This window comes from Parasteatoda tepidariorum, chromosome 7, assembly GCF_043381705.1.
Source record: "Parasteatoda tepidariorum isolate YZ-2023 chromosome 7, CAS_Ptep_4.0, whole genome shotgun sequence".
Classification (NCBI taxonomy): domain Eukaryota; kingdom Metazoa; phylum Arthropoda; class Arachnida; order Araneae; family Theridiidae; genus Parasteatoda; species Parasteatoda tepidariorum.
In genome coordinates this window covers 46,940,249-46,959,448 of record NC_092210.1, presented here as the reverse complement: position 1 = coordinate 46,959,448, position 19,200 = coordinate 46,940,249, and the positions used below count along the sequence as shown (strand labels likewise).

Here is a 19,200-nt window from a genome sequence, read left to right as displayed (position 1 = left end):
TATTTAAATTGATTTTCTATTATTTATTTTAGCACTTTTTTTCGTCAAATGAAAATGCAGGATTGCAACAATTCTAGATAACTGTTACTGAGACACTTATCAGCTTCTTAAGGATAAAAAGTAAGGTTTCCAGTCGCTGTCTTTAGAACTGATGCTGCTATTTTTATGGGCTAAGAAAGCAATGCTCATTGACATAAAGCAGTCAAACATAATTGCTGATATGGAAGTGTAACTATAATCATTTATCACAACTGACAGTGAACATAAATAGTTGCAAAAATATAGTGCGGCTTTCAGGAGAACTCCCCCAGACATCAGTCTCGCGTCGTGGCGGATACCACGGTTTCGAGAAAAAATCACTTCGAAAAGGAGTGGGGTGGTGAAAAGTTTTATCTTGATCTTTGCATAGGTTAGAGAGAGTAAACCAATCAACACCTTCATTCCAGCCCCATTAGAAATGTGCTCTTGCTTGTAACCATAGCAGCAAACAGCCCCAGACATTTAGTCTGGAGGAGCTCTCCTCAAAGTTGCACTGTACTCAGCTGGGGAATACTAAATAGTTAATACCGTGGGGGTTTGATCTGGGAAATTTTTAACACAAACTGGAAACTGAACCTTATAAATATAATCACTAGTAATACTGTTTATATAAGACATCGACAACGCCAAATGCCGAAAGTTTTCTTTCCATCCGTACTATGTAAAACCAGTACAATGTTTCCTCCAAGCTTCATTCAAATAGAGAACATTTTTACAATTATATTTGCTTTATATAGTTAATATTTCCTAGCAATTTTGTATAATTTAATCTGGATTCTACGTAATGCAACTTGCTTTCCAAAAAAAAAAAAAAAAAAAAAAAAAAAAAAAAAAAAAANAAAAAAAAAAAAAAAAAAAAACAGGGATTGGTACTTATGTGGTACTAAAACAAACTTTCTTTTTCATAAAAGCACTTACCTCGCTTTATTAGAGAAAAAAGATCTTCCTTGTGCGAGCACTGCTCATAAACGTATGGTAGTCGAGGTTGACCAGAGCACAGATACCAAAAGAGTACTCCAAAAGCATAGATGTCGACGCTGTTGTCATAATGGCCGGTCAAAAGTTCTGGAGCCATGTGAATGGGTGTACCAACAACACTGCCGGACATCATTACTTCCACCTTACAAAATCCCAAGTCTGATAGTTTCGCTCTATTGTCCTTGTCAAGCTGTAATAGAAACGAGGAAAAAAATTAAAAACCTAGTTAATTTATGGTAAGATTGCGCAACACTACAAAAATCATAAATGAAAACATACTACTTACCAGAACGTTATGCAATTTTATATCACGATGCACCAAGCCTTGACTGTGTAGGTAACGTATGCCTTGTATTACATCAATTGCAACCTAAAATACAAATTATAATTTAAAAAAATCATTGATTAAAGACTAATAGGAATACTCACAGTTGATGAATGCAAACGCTAAAATAAACTAGATTTTTAATGTCTAAGAATTCCAGTCAACTGAACAAATTTAACCGTCACAGAACAAATGAATCCCGTAAAGGTACTGTGCATCACGTGACCATTTTTTTTTGGAAGTTTTTAATCATTTGATTTAGCTGACTAAATTCTAGTAATCTGTTTGTTTTTTCATAGCACACTTTCTAGTTCGTTTCACCAACAATAAAACTATAGTTTGCTGTTGCATATTTAAAAAATATTTTTAAATAAATAAAGTTATCATACAATTCACGTTGTAGCATAAAATAAAGTCCCAGTATTTAATAATATTAGAATGGGATAGAAAGTCACATTTATTCTTATGGTGTTAGCGTCAGCCACGATAAGAAAGATGGCCTGTGTAAGTCCCTTTGTCTCTAAATTTGAAACTTAAAAATACTTTTGCAGAAACATTTTTACTTTTGTACTAAGTTTGTCATTTCAATACACAGAAATATTTGAAGTTTTAAAATATGTAGCTTCAATGTCAATTCTCAAATTGTCAACAAATATGCATTCCCAATTTGAGAGAACGAAAATAAAATTTTTCATAAAATGTATTATAAACTTAAATAAGATTACACACTTTTCACAATTACGATTACAGTGACAAAATTTCTAAACTTTCAGTTGACAATCTCTAGTTTTTCTCCTCAAAGTGTGACGACTGTAATAAGAAACTTCAAATAGAGTTGGAACGATATTTCGAGCACGAATAGTTGCGACGCTAGTCAGAGTTGAAGATAGCAAGATGCGCTACGCAAATAACTGAGCTTTGTCTCCCTAATTCAATTCAACAATTCTAAACTGTATAGCTCAACTGCTGCTACGCTTAACATTTATAAAATATTTTTTTCTTCTCTGATTAAAACCACTGTTTATAAAGCGAAAAAAAGTTGTACTTATCTTTTTTTAAGTTTCTTCTGTAAGGAATACGTTTCGAGGGAAAATGTAAGTGTTGCTTTGAAAGTTTAGAATTTTTGTCACTATAATCCTGAAAGCTAGATAACAGCTTATAATGCTTTTTATAGAAACTTTTATTCCGTTCTCTTGAAAGTCTTGCTACTTCGGATCTTTTGCACAGGTAAAGTAATTTTATAACTACCCAGTATATAATTTCAAATGATAGACCCATCTTTCGTATAAAGCATGATTAATTTACCTGCAATCGCTGGAGCCATGGAATGCCATTCCAAAGAGCTGAATACAAATCTCTGCTTAATCGTTCCATAATCAATAGAACAGTCGGACGACGATCGTGCTTGTAATCTATCACAGTTCCACACAATCGCACAATCCTAGGATGTTCTGGAGTATTTCTAAAATAAAATAAAATATCCCATTTAGAATCCTATTAGGATAAATACAGTGTCCCAAAGTCGATCACTGATGAGGTAGATGAGGTACTTTTTACCAGTATGTTGGTGTTTCATAATACCTCATAAATATTTAGCTTAGGGACACTAATAGCGAAATGATTTACTCACGTATTTCTTACTATTGGGTTGGAAAAGCAGCTCTTCCCCGGATTTCAGTGAAGACTTTTGAGACACCCTATAGTCAAAAAAACAAGCTTTAGTCTCCAAACAGTGTGGAGAGTCTAATAGCTTACCTGTTTTATTCCATGCAATATGAGTTACAGAATGAATGGAATACAATGGAATACGGAACAAACACTAGTAGAATGTCATCAAACATTTAGAATATTATTTACAATTTTAGCATTATGCCGCATCTAAATTTTTGAGAAGTTGAAATGAATTTATGTAGTCATTTTATTCAATTCATGCAATTATTTTATGGAATTCATTATGTATAAATTTATACAGCATTTGTCAGTCAAGTAACTAAAGCGATGAATAATTATTTTATTTAAAGAGCTTGAAATGAATTTTATTTTCTGACTTGATATAAAGTAGCATGCTTTAAGGAACTTGAACAAAAACTATACTTCTTGTTGTTTGTAATTCCTTGGAAATCACAATGGAACACAATTAAAAACCTAATATTCGAACATGTTCTATTTTCGTTATATTTATGAATGAAATAAGGCTCATTTTATCATTTATGATAATAAGGCTGAGTGCCTGACATAAGCGAAAATTGATGCAGTTTTCCACTCGGAGAGCTTTTATTCTTTCGTTTAATTACTTCAGAAATAATTGCGTGCACAGAGGAGATCAATCGAAGCAAAAGCTTGAAAAAGAGCAAAATCGTTATATTGTCTAAAAATTCATATGAACGTTCAACAAATTTCGAACTTAACAGGGTCTAACAGCTCACCACGATTGGGATAGCGCTTCATTAAAATCTGTTTGATCCAATTTTAAAATTAAATTATTCTTTACGCATACTAACGATTTTATTGATAAGAAATCAGAAAATAATTTTTTCTAAAGGAAGACTTAAATATGTTTTTAAATAAGATAATTTTTTTTTTGCAAAAATCTGGTTTAAATTTAATTACATTCATTTCGTGTGCATTTAAGTTGCAAAATCGGGCACAAGTTTACTTTCTTGGAATAAACTTTCGATAGAATGGAAAAAAGTTTGACAGTAAGATGGAATAGACATGTAACAACTAATCGATAATTTGGTCTCGATAGTTTAGATAAGAGTTATTAAAAGTGAGTATATCAAGGTTAATTTTTATAGTAAACGATTCTCATTCTCTATCTGAAATTGCTGAATAGCCGATGCAGACTCCAATGCCAAAAAACTAAATGGATGACTTAAAAGATTTGTTTTGCCCACATTTATAAATTTCTTTAATATTACGAATTATGAAAATACAAAAAATTTTAGTGATAAGTGGAAGTACGTAATTTTAAATACCAATATCCACTATTCGAACAAAATCGTTAAAATAGTTGAGAAAAAAAAAAAGAAAGTAATTAAAAATTTTCTGACTGTACATTAGTTGTATTTTACAATTTAAAAAATAAAAAACATTATAATTAAATGATAAATCTTGAATAATCGTGAAAAATATATTCATTTTTAAACTAAATTTTAAGACTATTAAAAAGTTAAAACAATATGATACAGGATTGCCACTTTTCAAATAAAGTTAAAAACTGGCCAAAAAGATAGAGGAAACAAAATATTTAACAAATTACTATCGACCGAAAACATTCGTAAATTAAAATAATTGCATTACATCTGAATTACTAAAATTGACAAGAAATTAAAACCTATAAAATTTACGATAACCTCATAAAACAGTTATCCCCACCTTTTAAATTTTGTCAAGCTTTTGTCACCCTGATATAACTAAACAAAAATAACGTGATGAAATGTATAATTTGGAAAAATATTGACTTACAGATATACAATTATTTAACCCTATACTTCCGACCTTATTATTGTAATAAGTTGTCTACAAATTTTACTGAAATTAAATGAACAGCTGAATGCATATCTGTTTATTATTTTAATAACCGATTCAAATATAATTAAAAATTTTGCGTTTAGTTTAAAAGTTATTTTATATGTTAAAATAAAAAAGCAAAACATATGAACGCTGGATCATTTTTAAGTGTATGTCTTTCTCAAAAAACCATTTGAGCATTATCAATCACTCACACAAAAAATAATTAAACTTAAAAAATGTTCGAACAGTTCTTCCTATTGTATAGAAATTTATCATTCAAATCAAAAGTACGAAAATTCTCTCTTTTTTTAAAAAAAAATATAGCTAATAATCATTAATCTTTAGTTAATTCTTTTAAAATTCAGTTTTCATAAGAGCTTGAATTTCAAATGAATCAATAAATACATAAAGTAATCAAGTAATATAAAATCAAATAAATTAAAAAACTATCAACTAAATTATCCTTTAAAAGATGGAATGGAATTATATTTTGATTTTTTTTCTTCCCATAGCTGAAAACATCCGTTTAAAAAAATGAACATGACTATGTCTATTTTTTAAACCCGCATTTCTATTAATGTTTTTTTTTCAAACACGTATTTTCAGATTTACGTATGAAACCCAATTTTTTGTTCAAATGATGCTCTGCCCATTTTCTTTAGCGCATTATTGAAGCTATGTAAAAAAAGTTTTCCGCCAAACTGACATTTAGCCTAGAAATCTACAAAATTTTTGTACATAAATGCATCGACATTTTTAAAAGTTAAGAACCATGAAGTTATTAAATATCTCTCCTAAAAAGAAACATGTAATTATGAGATAGAATCTTCAATTGTATTTTTAAAGAAAGATAACGTTTTCATTTCTATGTAACTTAAACTTACTTTTAATTAGCACAATCGTACAAACACAAAATAGTCTAGAATAAATATATCACACTTAGCAAATCAATATAAGAAAACAGACGTAAATTAATTTGCAAAACAAGAAACTTCATCATTTTCTTTTTTAATAGTACTTATTTCACAAAGAAATTAAGCAAATCATTTTAGATATCTAACATCATAATTCTACACATATGTAACATAAATGAGATAGCATCAACTTACTTGTGATAAAAGAATTCCATGGCTAAGCTGTACCAGTGTTTCTCAGTTGGTAAAGCTACACTTTTTACAGCTAAACCGCTTTGGCCAGCCCAAGACTTGCAGGAATAAACTATTCCAAAATGACCTCTTCCCAACTCTTGCCCCAAAGGAGGCATACCTGGAAAACATTTAAACTAATAAATATCTATATTCAATAAAAATTTAAATTACATCAATTTGTCTATGTAATCAAAAAATTTTAATTTAAGCAGCAGAAATCTGTACATATTTCATTATATTACCGTCGTTGAACAGCAGATCTCCGCAGATCTAATGCTCATCTCCGTAGCCTTGTCTTTTGATCCACCCGATCCAGAAGACAAGGGAACTCCTGGATCAAGGGGAGAAATTTGTCTTCGTGAAGGACTTCTTGATTAAAATAACCCGCACTTGCGTTATATGGTGAGAAAAACATTCATCGGTTAGCCTGACGTCAAGGGGACTCGAACCCATGATCTGTCTACGACATATTTTACGTCAGAACTGTGGTCGGTGCGAGTTGGGTGCTTAATTCATTTTGATCAGCTGTTGATGGGACTCGAACCAGATTCCCTTCATTGGAAGGCGAACTCTATTCCCTCAGCCATTACGGTTATTTTGCGAAAGGTCTTATTTTTGTGAATCTGAAAGTCCTACTCAAGTCGTAAAATCTAAAATTAGAGTTAAATATGCTTTTTTACGGTCATGGTCCTGTGTTTGTGCCTTTAGGAAAGATTAAAAAAAGTTTAAGCAATAAACTTTTTAAAAAAGCTTAGTTTAAAATTTAAGATTAAGAGGATAAATAAATTAACGAATAAATTGAGCTTTGAATATATACGATGGCAGTCGAACAGATTGCAGGACTGCTTGGTTTACCATCCTGCAGTCGCATGAACAATGAGCAGGAAAAAATTATGTCACTCTGAATAATTTTTACCTTCGATTGAATCCATGAACGAAAAGAGTTTAACTCAAATTATTAACATGAAAGTAAGTCTTCTTTGAATAAACATGCCTCTTATCTTAATTTTTGACAAAAAAGAATTATTAACCAGAAAAATATGGAGGATAGTCACAATTTGGAAAGTATGGTGCCAAGTTGAATAAGGAGAGCAGTCGAAAGTTTCATATTAATTTCCTTTTTTACGTATTTCTCTAAGTTTTGAAAACTTTTATGCAAATAGCAACTGCTTTGTACAGCTATAAATTCGTTTATCAAAAGATAATTTTTTGTAAAAATAATTCGTAAATTATTTTTTCACATTTTATTTAATAATAGTTGAAAAATACTTTGAGTTACATATTGAGATACATTAAGGTAAAAACGTTTTATAATGTGTGACATATTAGATTTACGTATACACATTAGATTAGGTTTAAACAGATTAGGTACTTATTTCAAAATGAACACATACCGTATTGAATCATATCTTTCAGAGAAGAGCTTTCAAGAGATAGTTTGGCAATTTGGGGTGCATACAAGCATCGGACCTATGAAAAGAAAGTTCAATTATTTATAAACAAGATATATTTCAGAGAACATTAGCACTCTCATCATACATGCAGCAGATTCATACAGGGTTATTCGTAATTCCCTCCGGGTTTTCGAAGCGTTATAGTAAAAAAACGAAGACGTATATGGCAAAAAAGAACATAAAATTATTCCGAAAGTATTCAAGTTTTAATTTAAGCAGTTGCCGGTAGATGGCAGTAACATCTACCACTGAAGCCAGTTGTAGTAAAGAAAAATGGCGTTTACAGGCGGAGGGAATTATGAATAACCCTGTATATGCTTCATGTAAGGCTTACTGCATAATTTCCGATTTCAAACTCTTCAATAAGTGTTTTAATAATATTAAGGCAAACTTCTGTTCTTACATAGTTAAAAATGGGAGATTTCATAACTATATGAAAAATAGCATTTTTTGAAAGTATGATGGTCGCAACGCAATATGAATAGGACTATGAGCTTTTCACATTTTACTTCCATGCGTTGTTTGTTTACAATTTAACACTTCCTGCAAATTACGTTTGATTTGTAAATGGAATATTATACCAGTAATAGCAATAAACTATATTCTCTGGGAAGTTGCAAATTCAGGAGCTTTTAGTATAACTTACATTTCTGCGTTCATGCTCTCGTTGTTCTAATCTGTCCAGATGTCTCTCCTCCAACTGCGACAGAGAGGCCACAAATCGCTCATGAGATGCTTTCACTTTCTGCTGCAGTTGGTAGCAAATGGATCTGGCTAGGTGACATTCGTTCAGACTAGACAGCATCTTCAGGGCAATTTCCCGTTTCCACTGTGAATCTATTGCTGCAGGCAACTTCCAGGGAAGAACTTCTGCCAGCTAGGAGAAAAAAATTGTTAAAATGAAGTCAGTTGTATAAGTCTAACTATAACATTTCGCTCATAAAAGTAAAAAGGAAATAGCTGCTCGTTGAAAACTATGTTAACAAAATTTAAGGGAGAACTTATGTTTCTAGTTGTTTAAACATCAATTTTAATGAAAGAAATCTAAAAATGTATATTGTGCTCAGATTCAAATGTTAGTATGTACTTATGTAGGAAAGCTTTAAACAAAGTTTGACCCAAAAATAAAATAAAAATCAAACAAAACTGAAAAAAAAAGTTTCTGTGGTACTTCTGGATTGCAACCTTTATCTACCTAGAGAAGATATTTGAAGAAAGGTGAGCAAACCAGAAGCAAAAGAGTAAATTATTCCTAAATATGTTTTTCAATTGGTACAGAAAATATTGCATTATTTCATGTAAATAATGTTAATACTGTTTAGTAAGTGGTCGTAGTGAATCAGACAAATAGGATTTAAATCTTTTTTTTAACTATTTAATTAGTTTAGTTTGCAAAATTTGAGCAGTAGTAACCCAATGGGATAATAATCCTTTATTATAAAATGCCAGCAGTACAACTTAAACAATGGTTTTCTCATGCGCATAAAGTATATACAATTTTACTATCAGATAGATATGAAAGCTGCGTCATATTTCCTTATTAATAGGGAAATAAAATGTAAAATCTGCTGTTTCAAAGTAAACGAAAAAGGAAAAATTTAATTTTGTCAAACTTAGAACAAAAAAAGCAAAAAAAAAAAAAAAATTTACAACCCTNAAAAAAAAAAAAAAAAAAAAAAAAAAAAAATTACAACCCTTTCAAAAAAGAATTTGTTGTAGTCATGGAAAATTTAACATTAACAAAGTGATCCACCCTACATTTGTTTATTTTGTTATTTTCTTTTATATTTTTTGTCTGTTTGTTTACCTCTAAATTTCTATTGTAGATACGAACTATTATTTGATAAAAGGAAGGTAAAATCTACTTGTGGTAGTCAGTAAAGTATTTAAAATTGTAGTGTCATTCAGCACAAATCTCTAGTTAAAATATGAACATTCGAGTTAGTCAGAAAATAGTGAAATTTATCATTAAGGACAAATTTTATTTTATGCTAATATATCGATAAAAACGATTAGAAGTAGATTACTTAATTATTACGTCTAGCTCACGGCTCTAGCTAAAGTTAAGCAACTCCAATAATTCGGAAGGTGCTCGGAATTTTAATTGTCGATGCATTTTCTTCGGTTATATCCTGATGAAATCTGCATTTAGTGGTCAGTAAAAATTATAAATTTGAATCGCCATCAATCACAAGCTCAGAGCAGGTGTAAAGATTTAAATGTTGTAGATAGTTAAAAATTATTTAAAATTTTAACTGTATGATTCCACTTTTTCACTCATGAAAGCGAATTATTAAAAATGTAGTAAAAATAATAAATATTACCGATCAAAGTTAATTTAAGAGTTCCCTAAATAATCAACTATTATTATTTGGCTGTAGAACTTAAATTATGATCACTTAACCTTGCTTAGTTTCAAAATTAAAAATTAAATATTTTGACTTCAATGTTTTTAGAGAATTTTAAAATTGGAATTTCGTGGAATATCTTACCTGTTGCATTTTTTGCATGAAGAACCAGAAAATGGATGCACTATTCTTGAATGATACTTCAACCTATAATGTAAAATTTTATCATTTAACTGATAACGTTCTTACATAATAGTAGTAAAGGTTAGTATTATAAAATTACCATTTTTATAATTGGTTAGTACGTCATTGTTTTACTAAAGTTCTATACTTAGGTAAAGAAGTAAGTATTTTGAATACAAGTATAGTAAGTATTTTGAACACAAAATGAATATCTACTTTCTAAACGTGTTATTCAAATGCTACTAACTAACGTATGAACCAAATGGCTTTGCAACTGTTATATTTCAGTTAGTGAGAAATATTACCGAGATAATTGCTATGTAAATGGCTGTCACAAGAGTGCCAATCAAGAAAATTTACAAAGAGTTATTAATATCCCTGGTTTGTTTAACTTTTATGATTTCCTTTTTACCACAAGAATGGTAACAAATAACGTTTTTCTTTGTAATTGCGGAACAATTTTTCAGTTTTCCTTCCAGAAAAATAGTTTCTGTTTAACTATGAAAAAGATTAAAATCATTAATTTTTCCACTGCCAAATGAAACTCTAATGTAAGTCAAGCATACAAAATCTAAATTATTAGCATATTGCGCATATAAAAATCATAAGAGACTAAACACACATAATTTTTCTAATCTTCACAATAGTTTAATTTTTTATATAAAAAAAAGCTTGAGTTGAATACTGAATATTTAAAAAATATATATTAAATACCCATATAATAAATTATATAGTATATAAAGCTCAAAGTTACACAAGAATTATACCTTCAATAGAGAGATTTTGCATTTCTCTCCGATTTTTATGCGTTTAAATAGATCCACGCTCTGCAGATGTGAAGTGATTACAGAGGGCAATTCAAAAGTAAGAAGTTAACTGGATGGAAAAATATCTTAAAGGATTGCTTACCTGGTAAGCAGCAGTAAGAATGTGCCTCAACGCAGCACTGGCATGTTTGTTTTCTTCATCAATGTCTTTGTTAGATTGTTCCAAACTCAGAAGACAACGTTCAAGAGTCCCTGTTAATAAATCCCTTAAATTAATATTTAGCCTAAAATTAACATTTTAAAACTAAATGAGCACCGCTGGGGTATTATTCAATAACCTCAGAAAACAAATGCAAGATTAAATTCTATAAAATAGTCACAATTCTCTCAATACTTAAAATGATTTACTCCCAATTGCTTAAACTGATTTTGATTTAATCGTCGAAACACACTGATTTCGCTGTTCTTGATGGTATGGTTGTACTGCATCAAACTTAAATTATTTTGACTAAAAATAGCGAAATAGCATGGTGTTATGAACTATGTTTTATGTAAAACAGAAAAAAGAAAGGAGCTTGACCTTAAAATGTGTACTCTAAGAAATAAAATCACACTGTGCTTGAAGCTAAGTCAAGTGAAAAGGGGAAAGGGCATTTAGGTACCTCAGGGTTTTCGAATCCTTTTCTCCGGAAGGAAACTACCCCCTCCCCAAAATTTTATTGGTGACACAGAAACCAATGAAAATATGAAGTTAGTCTACCTCAAAGTATTCTCTGTTTAACTAAAGAACTTTCCTTGCCAGATATCTACAGAACTGTCCGCTAACTACTGTTATGAGGTAGAACTAGTGTAGTATATAAGTAGGATTTACAATTATGGCAAGGTTTGACTTGGATCGAAAGGAAAAGTAACTAAATCCCCCTTTTTTTATGTGCCTCATTTTGTTTTCATAGCAGTAGGCAATCCCAGACTCAGTCGCGGGTGGAGTTCTCTGTTTAGACCGATAGTAGTTCAAAACGTGGAAATTATCGCAGCAACTACAGGCAGGGTGACAGGAAAGTAATATCGTTTCGGTGCATTTGAAATTTATCAAGATTTTATTTTTAATCAATAATGTATTCACCTTCGTTAACAATCTCGTCAATGCCGGATCGAAAATTAACCAAAATGGATTAAAAAAAATGAATTTAAGACTAACGAAAATTTAAGGCGCCGAAACGACGTTACTTTCCGGTCCCCCTAATATATCCAATGTAACAAAGCGTAGAGCAGTATATGGGTAACATTACGAAATGCTGTACTGGATTAGTATCAACTTACATAGAGTAGTGATGGTTTAAAAATTAATTATAAAAGAGTATTGAATGTTATAAACCTGTGAATTTTTCTTGCAGCCATTCAATTGAGGAGGCCAGCTTCGCAGAGACTGCTTTGTTAACGTGATCGATCACCATGTCTCTGATCTCAGAAGTACACAAATGCACAGTTCTCGCCGTGAGTGTTTCAGTGAAAAATTCATCTGATTTCACACCTTAAAATATTAAAAAATTTATTAGTATAGCTGTTTAAACATTATCTAAACTGTTCATTAAATTTTAAAATGTCTGAAAAGTATGAAAACTGTCAAAAATACGCGTTGGATCAAAAATCTAAAAAATACACTCGTGGAGTCTAAAAAAGGTTCATTATATGATACTCATTCCACCCCTCCCCAAGAAAGTGAAACAAACTTCAAAATTTTAAATAAGAATACCATCATTATTGCAGACTTGGACTCTCCTGAAAAAAAAGTACCCCGAATTGGTATTTGTATTTTAGTGCATAGATAGGGCCCAGAAATTAAAATGAGAATACACTTAGTTTAACACAGATGCACGAAAATATAAACCAGACTGGAAAAAAAAAGATTTAACAAAATTTAATATTTTGAAAAAACCTTTCTAATGGCATCGAACTCTGTCCCCCATTCCTAAACTCGAACCCACTCTCTAAGAGTCACCTCTTAAGAGGGAGGAGCGAGGAGTTAGTTGTCACTAAATAGGCTTTTCAAAAATAAAACATGTCTATTGTTACTTTTTAACGAACATTTATTTCTCAAGATGTTTCGCATTTCGAGCGATTTATACCCAATTTTTTAATTAACGAATACAGCGCCATCTATGAATTAAAATGCAATAAAAAAACTGTAGGTCAAAACAGGAGAATTTAAGTGCTCAATGAAAAAAGGGTTCTTATTTAAGATTTTAAGTTTCCCTCGAATAAAAAACAAAAATGAATAAATTTTTTGAAACCATTTTACCGATGTGTCTTTAAATATTTTATTCGATGCGTACTTTTTGACTGTTTCCATACTTTTTAGATACTCATTATGTGTTATAGAAGGTAAACCGAACATAAAGGAGTTGATTTATTTCAATACATACAAAAGTTAAAAGACTAGCACGGTCTCTTTTCGTTACTTTTTAAAATACTTTTTGCACTTTTGCTGCTGATCCCAAGGCAGTGCGAGACGAATTTCTTCGTATCAGTTTGATTCAATAAAACAGATCAAGTGGTAGCAAGATACATATTATCCTACTTTTTTTGCAGAAAATATGATATTTTCTCCGGACAATAACACATTATTTATTACAATAAACTTATTATGAATTTTAAAAACTAAACTGGTTTCTAAAATAAAGAATATTTAACTTTATCGGTTACCCCTCTTCAGTTAGGATGGATAACTACTTGTACTCGGCTGGCAGCAAACGTGTCAAAGATGGTTGTTTTAAATAGAATTTTAACTCAGGATTCCTGATAAATGATTGATCAATTATCCTTAACTATTCCTTCTAGGCCTTTGTTCATTAATGTTGAAATAATTAAAGTGAGATAGGTGAAACCTTTCGTCACAGATTACTTATAAAAATAATTGCACCATTATTTTCAGCTCAAATGAATTCAAAATGCTTCAAGTTATTTATAGATTATCATAATTTATTTAAAAAGGCATACATTTTCTTAAGCAATTTACTAAAGATAAAGAAAAACTTAGGATTAAAAAAATATATTAGCACGCATTTTAAGATAAAAACAAACGCACGTGGTAACATTGAACTTCAAACTTACCTCGGAAAGCAAAATTTTCTGCTTTCGAATACACTTCGTCTCGTATTTCAAAAATAGTCGTTGTTATCATATTTTTGATTTCGTTTTGTTTGTTGTGCGATAAGTTGAGAAGCGACCTATACAGGGCTTCTTCTCTCTGTCTGGCATACAGGATTCTCTTTGGAGTGATCATCAAGTCACGAGACAGATCAAAAGCAGCTAAGATGAAATTCTGAAGACTGCGCGCGTGCGTGTCTTGCAGCAGCGTGGCAGCAAGTAAAAGTCTGGATTGCAGAACGTGACTCACAAACATAAGAATACTGAAACAGAAAGATTTAAATTTAATATATTGCAATAATTCTTTTAAAATTTCTGATTATTCTAAGCACATAACATGCCATTCAAATAATCATCAAACAAAGTATCTCACACAAATCATCTCACTTCATTCAAGCAAAGCATCTCACTTCATTCAAGCAAAGCATCTCACTTCATTCAAGCAAAGCATCTCACCTCATTCAAGCAAAGCATCTCACCTCATTCAAGCAAAGCATCTCACCTCATTCAAACAAAGTATCTCACTTCACTCAAATAACTTGCTAAATTTTAATTTTTTTTCTTCTTTAAAACGACTCATAATCTTTTAATTTTACGATTTTTTAAAATAATTTTTCATAATAAAAATTAAAATAATTGTCTTAAAAATTAAAATTAATTTTTGGTGCAAATTAAGGTTTTAATATTAGATAATAATTACCTAGAGAAGTTTATGAAATCTTCGACAAGCTCATTTCCTACTTCTAGTGAACCTTTGTATTCTGGCCTCGAACCAGACAGAGGAAGATATCCCATTTCAGAAAGTTTCTGGTAAATATCTGACGACACTGGAAATTGCTCAGCAATTTGAACTTCGCTGCAGTGACGTAGCAGGGATAGTTGTTCTAGTGGATGGCGAGAATAAGTATATGGTAAGTTACGAGGTGGTGATGTCGGTGAGGTTGGTGATGTTGGCGATGGTGGACATGAATTGGCTGGAGTGGACGAAGTTGATGAACTGGTGGATGCGGTCCCGGCATGTTGGCCAGATTCTGTGAGATCAGACTGAGATGGATGGCGAGTTACCATGAAAAATATGGGCAACTTATAAGGTGATTGCTGAAGTTCTGTTAGATCTTCAACATCCTAGAAAAGAAAACAGTACATAAACACGGTGTGCTACGTATAAGTGTCAACGGAATGAGTTTATTTAGTTAATTTTCTTACTTGCTCCGTGAGGTGACTTCCGATGGCATAAATGATGATTGGCGTGACTCCACTAAGACATTTTTTAAGATCTGGCATGAAAGCAGTTTGAGTCCTTTCAGGAGCCACGATCACCTGAGCATTATCATACAACATGGGGTGGGGCAATGTGATTTCTAAGACACCTCCTACCATGGCTGGGTCCTCCACAGTGTTTTGGTTTGCATCGGACTGGAAAAAAAGATTAACACGTTGAGATAATGAAGAATTCGAACGATACCCGAGCTAAGTTTATCAAGAAAAATAAATTTAAAGAACACCGAAACATTTGTATAAAAAACGTAGGAGAAAATACAACATTTAATGGAATCTGAAATCATTTGGAATCTGGGTCAGCATTATTACTTTGGCGATGTAACTGATCCATATCGTGGATATCCCCTATTAATGCCAAATTCCTTAATCCTGCAATTTAGTTTTTAATTAGGAAAGCAAAGGAACTGATAAGCTAAACATAGGTACAAACGTGTTTAATCTAAGAATTTTTTTAAATTTAAACATGCATCAAAAATGGCATAGGAAAAAAAACCTCGAAAATCTTCCACAGTTAACATGAGGATGGAACTACTATGGAACATTACTATGGACTACTATGGAACATTATGGAACATTACTATGGAACATTTTTTCATAAGAAAAAGTATTTAACAACTCAGAAAAGAACCCTTTTTATGTGGCCGGGATTCAAAACTTATTCAGAGAATTTGCCTAGTTATCTAAGCTACCATGATTATTATTATGAAATTATTTATTGTAGTACCCGAATAGCCAACAAGTGATCCATGCATTTTGGAGCAGCTATTCTAGGCAATTTTTCAAAACGAAAAAGTAAGTCATAATTCCTTATAATGTAAATTTTTTTTTTCAAATAAAATTTCTGATTCGGTACACCTAGAAAATGCTGTACAGTGAGCGTACAATTCATTGTGACTAGTAGTTACCCTTTTGTGTAGAGCAAACTCAGAGAGAGGGTACCAGCTCAGTCACATAACCTCGTAGCCACTTTCTATCATAGAGGTTTAAACACTGAGTACTGAAAATAGGAAAAGCTATTGATTAATGATCAGGATTCTCGATGCGCACATCAAGTGGATGTAACGTTTGCAATGACGCTTAATCGTTTTACTAGTTATTAATATACTTTTCTCTTAATAGGGGGTTTGCTTCATAAATACATAATAACTAGGGCATTGGAAGCACGTAGGGAGTGGAAGAACGTACAAGACATTGAGATGTTTAGATATTTCTGTCATTTGATGCGGTTTGAACCAAAAAAACTTATTGCTGAGTTCGGTTATTGGACATTTATAATTACAAAAAGTAAATGTGAGTAGTGATAAATTTGTTCCAAAATAGCATGATCTGCAGGTATAGAAAATCAACTTGTCTTCAGCTTAATCTTTGAAATATGAAAAATCATATGAAATATAATGAAGTTAAGAACAATTTAAAATGGGATGATAAAGTACTACAGTGAGATTCAAATTAAGCCCGAAACTATCAAAATAAAACTAGTTTTAATGCAACTTACTTTTAGTTCCAAGTCAGCCAAAGGTACCGTTGAACATTGAGGTGTTTCGTTGAATTCAAAGTGTTCCAGAATTTCAAAACCGTTTGGAAGTGAAAGCTTTGCTTTTGATTCCTTACCGTAACAAAACCTTACCTGGAATATATCAATTTTCCTTAAATTACTAAATCTATTAATCAAATACACTGATACACAAAAGTAATAGTTTTTTGTGTTGTGTGTGACCAGTATTTTAGACCGATGTTAATTGTTTAAGAGCAATACAGTTTCTAATACTTAAATTAATGAATAAAGAAAAATATGCAAATGAAAGTCAGGAATATTAAATAACAATTAGTATTACAAGGCTGAATTTTACCACATAATTTTACCATATATTTATAACAAAAATAATTCTCATAATCAAGTAGCGAATTTAATATAAAATATTTCCGACAGATCTGCTGCAAGAAGAAAGTTAATAGTTTCCAAAGGACAATAGTTTAGAGTTCCAGAGGTAGTAGTTTAGAAGTTCCAAAAATGAACCAGTAATATCCAAATTCCTAAAATAGACGGCGATCTGAGGCTCGCGGAATCAACATTAAAATAAACTACATTCTTAATATTTCTTTGTGTAAAAAAAGCAGCAGCGAGCAGACACATTTGCCAGCTTTGTAGATGACAAATGAATGACAAATCAGTTCATCAACAACTGATGAGTTTATTGTTCACAGCTCCAGAACACCGTGGCACCAAGTTTCGGAACCATGACTTACAAAATTAAACGTATTAAATTAGTTGAACACTGAACAATTGCACTTAATAAAACTATAAAGTATTAGACATCAATGAGTATAAGTCTCAATATCCTTTAAACTTTTCTTATGGTAGAGCGAATTCTGTTGTTTTACTAACTGGATGAAAAATTTAAGTTCCTCATTTTTTTGTTTATAGTATTATAGATTTTACCATACAGAGCAAAGAATTTAAGCATTTAAAAGTATAGAAAAGCATTTAAATTTATGGAATTTAAGAATGTAGAATTTACGAATATAGAATTTACGAATATAGAGTTTAAGAATATAGAATTTAAGAATATAGAATTTAAGAATATAGAATTTAAGAATATAGAATTTACCATTTTCCAGTGGTGGTCTGACTCTCCAAATGGTACTATAGGCATGATATTACGACCCATCAGAGCATTGGCGATTGTGGCTCGAGCCCAGCAACATCTTCCTAACACCACAAAGCCAACTGGCTGTTCCGTAATTTTCCACACAGTTTTTTCGTCTTCTGGTTTTAAACAAAATTTTTCTAATTGATCTGGAAAAAAAAGGAAATTAAATATTGAAAGTTGAGATTTTAGACACAAGTTGTGTATTGTAGCGTAAAAGTTGCAATATTGTAGCGTAAAAGTTTTACTAAATTGTTAAGAATCTTTTTTTCTTAATATATTTAAGAAGTTTTTGATTATTAAAATAATATATTTTGGAAAATCAAACTTAAAATAAAAAATTAAGACTGAGTTATTTTAATGTTTCATTGCTCTAGAGCAGTGGTTCTTAACCTTTTTAAGCCGCGACCCAAATTTGAGAAATATGTTCATGTCGCGACCCAAAAAAAAGTCGAAATTAGGCTGAGTGAGCCACAATGACTTCTTCTAGGAGGTGTTGGTATTACTTATTACTTGGTGTATTACTAACTTTTCTGGTTCGACTCAGCGCGACCCAAGAAATATGCTTCGCGACCCAATTTTGGGTCGCGACCCATAGGTTAAGAACCGCTGCTCTAGAGCTATAAATTTTAAATGCATTATTTACAATTATTTTTTTTCGCTTGATAAATAAACTGAATATGGTAGATGGTTCAAGTTTTGGAGAAAAATTTGTAGTAAATAACTAGACGTAAATGATTTGGGCACGCTTTACAATATTAAATAGTTTTAAACCTATTATTCTCGAAACGAAGTTCAATCATAGGTCATTTTTCGTCAGGGCGTTTTCATTTTACACAAAAAGTATTTCAAATTATCGCATGTTATTATTATTGCAATCATGATTCAATTAGGAAGTATATAATATTTTCCGCTCGTTACAGAAAACATGTTTTTTTCCCCTTTAGATTTAATTTATGCACATGACTTGGTATTTGCAGACAAATATATTTCCAATTGACTAGTTTATAAGGGTTTAGCAAGAGTGTTTACGCAATATTTCTCTGAAAAATAGAAGTGATATCCACTGAGGCCTATTTTTAACTCTCAAAACAAAACTTTCCAAGATATCTCAATCAGTCATTATGGAATTATTTATGTTAAAATAGATCAAATCTCATAGATATCAATTTGGATTCTATCATCGAGTCTCATTAGTTTTATGATTGGACTACAAGAACTTTGATGTCTACTTGCGTACTGAGCATGTGTTCAGAAGGTCAAAGATCCAAACGAGGACCTTACAACCTGCTGTAGTAAGTGAGATTAGATACATTAGATAGGGAAGGACAGTTATATTTCCAATCCCTTTACCCTTTATTTCTTT

At 31.2% G+C, this 19,200-nt stretch overlaps 1 protein-coding gene across 2 annotated transcripts in view; it reads right to left on the bottom strand.

Annotated features, from left to right (window-relative positions):
• Window positions 1-19,200, bottom strand: part of LOC107451578 (dual serine/threonine and tyrosine protein kinase) — a 69,162-nt gene that overhangs the window by 2,292 nt on the left and 47,670 nt on the right. For both annotated transcript variants that reach the window (XM_016067725.4, XM_016067724.3), the window contains exons 2-15: window positions 17,796-17,983; window positions 16,682-16,813; window positions 15,112-15,321; window positions 14,606-15,030; window positions 13,870-14,168; window positions 12,134-12,289; window positions 10,901-11,010; window positions 9,953-10,015; window positions 8,107-8,337; window positions 7,401-7,476; window positions 5,968-6,124; window positions 2,648-2,804; window positions 1,304-1,387; window positions 958-1,207 (exon numbers count right to left, since the gene is read on the bottom strand). In XM_016067725.4, coding sequence (XP_015923211.1) covers window positions 958-1,207; window positions 1,304-1,387; window positions 2,648-2,804; window positions 5,968-6,124; window positions 7,401-7,476; window positions 8,107-8,337; window positions 9,953-10,015; window positions 10,901-11,010; window positions 12,134-12,289; window positions 13,870-14,168; window positions 14,606-15,030; window positions 15,112-15,321; window positions 16,682-16,813; window positions 17,796-17,983 — 2,538 coding nt within the window. The remainder of the gene's footprint in view (window positions 1-957; window positions 1,208-1,303; window positions 1,388-2,647; window positions 2,805-5,967; window positions 6,125-7,400; window positions 7,477-8,106; window positions 8,338-9,952; window positions 10,016-10,900; window positions 11,011-12,133; window positions 12,290-13,869; window positions 14,169-14,605; window positions 15,031-15,111; window positions 15,322-16,681; window positions 16,814-17,795; window positions 17,984-19,200) is intronic.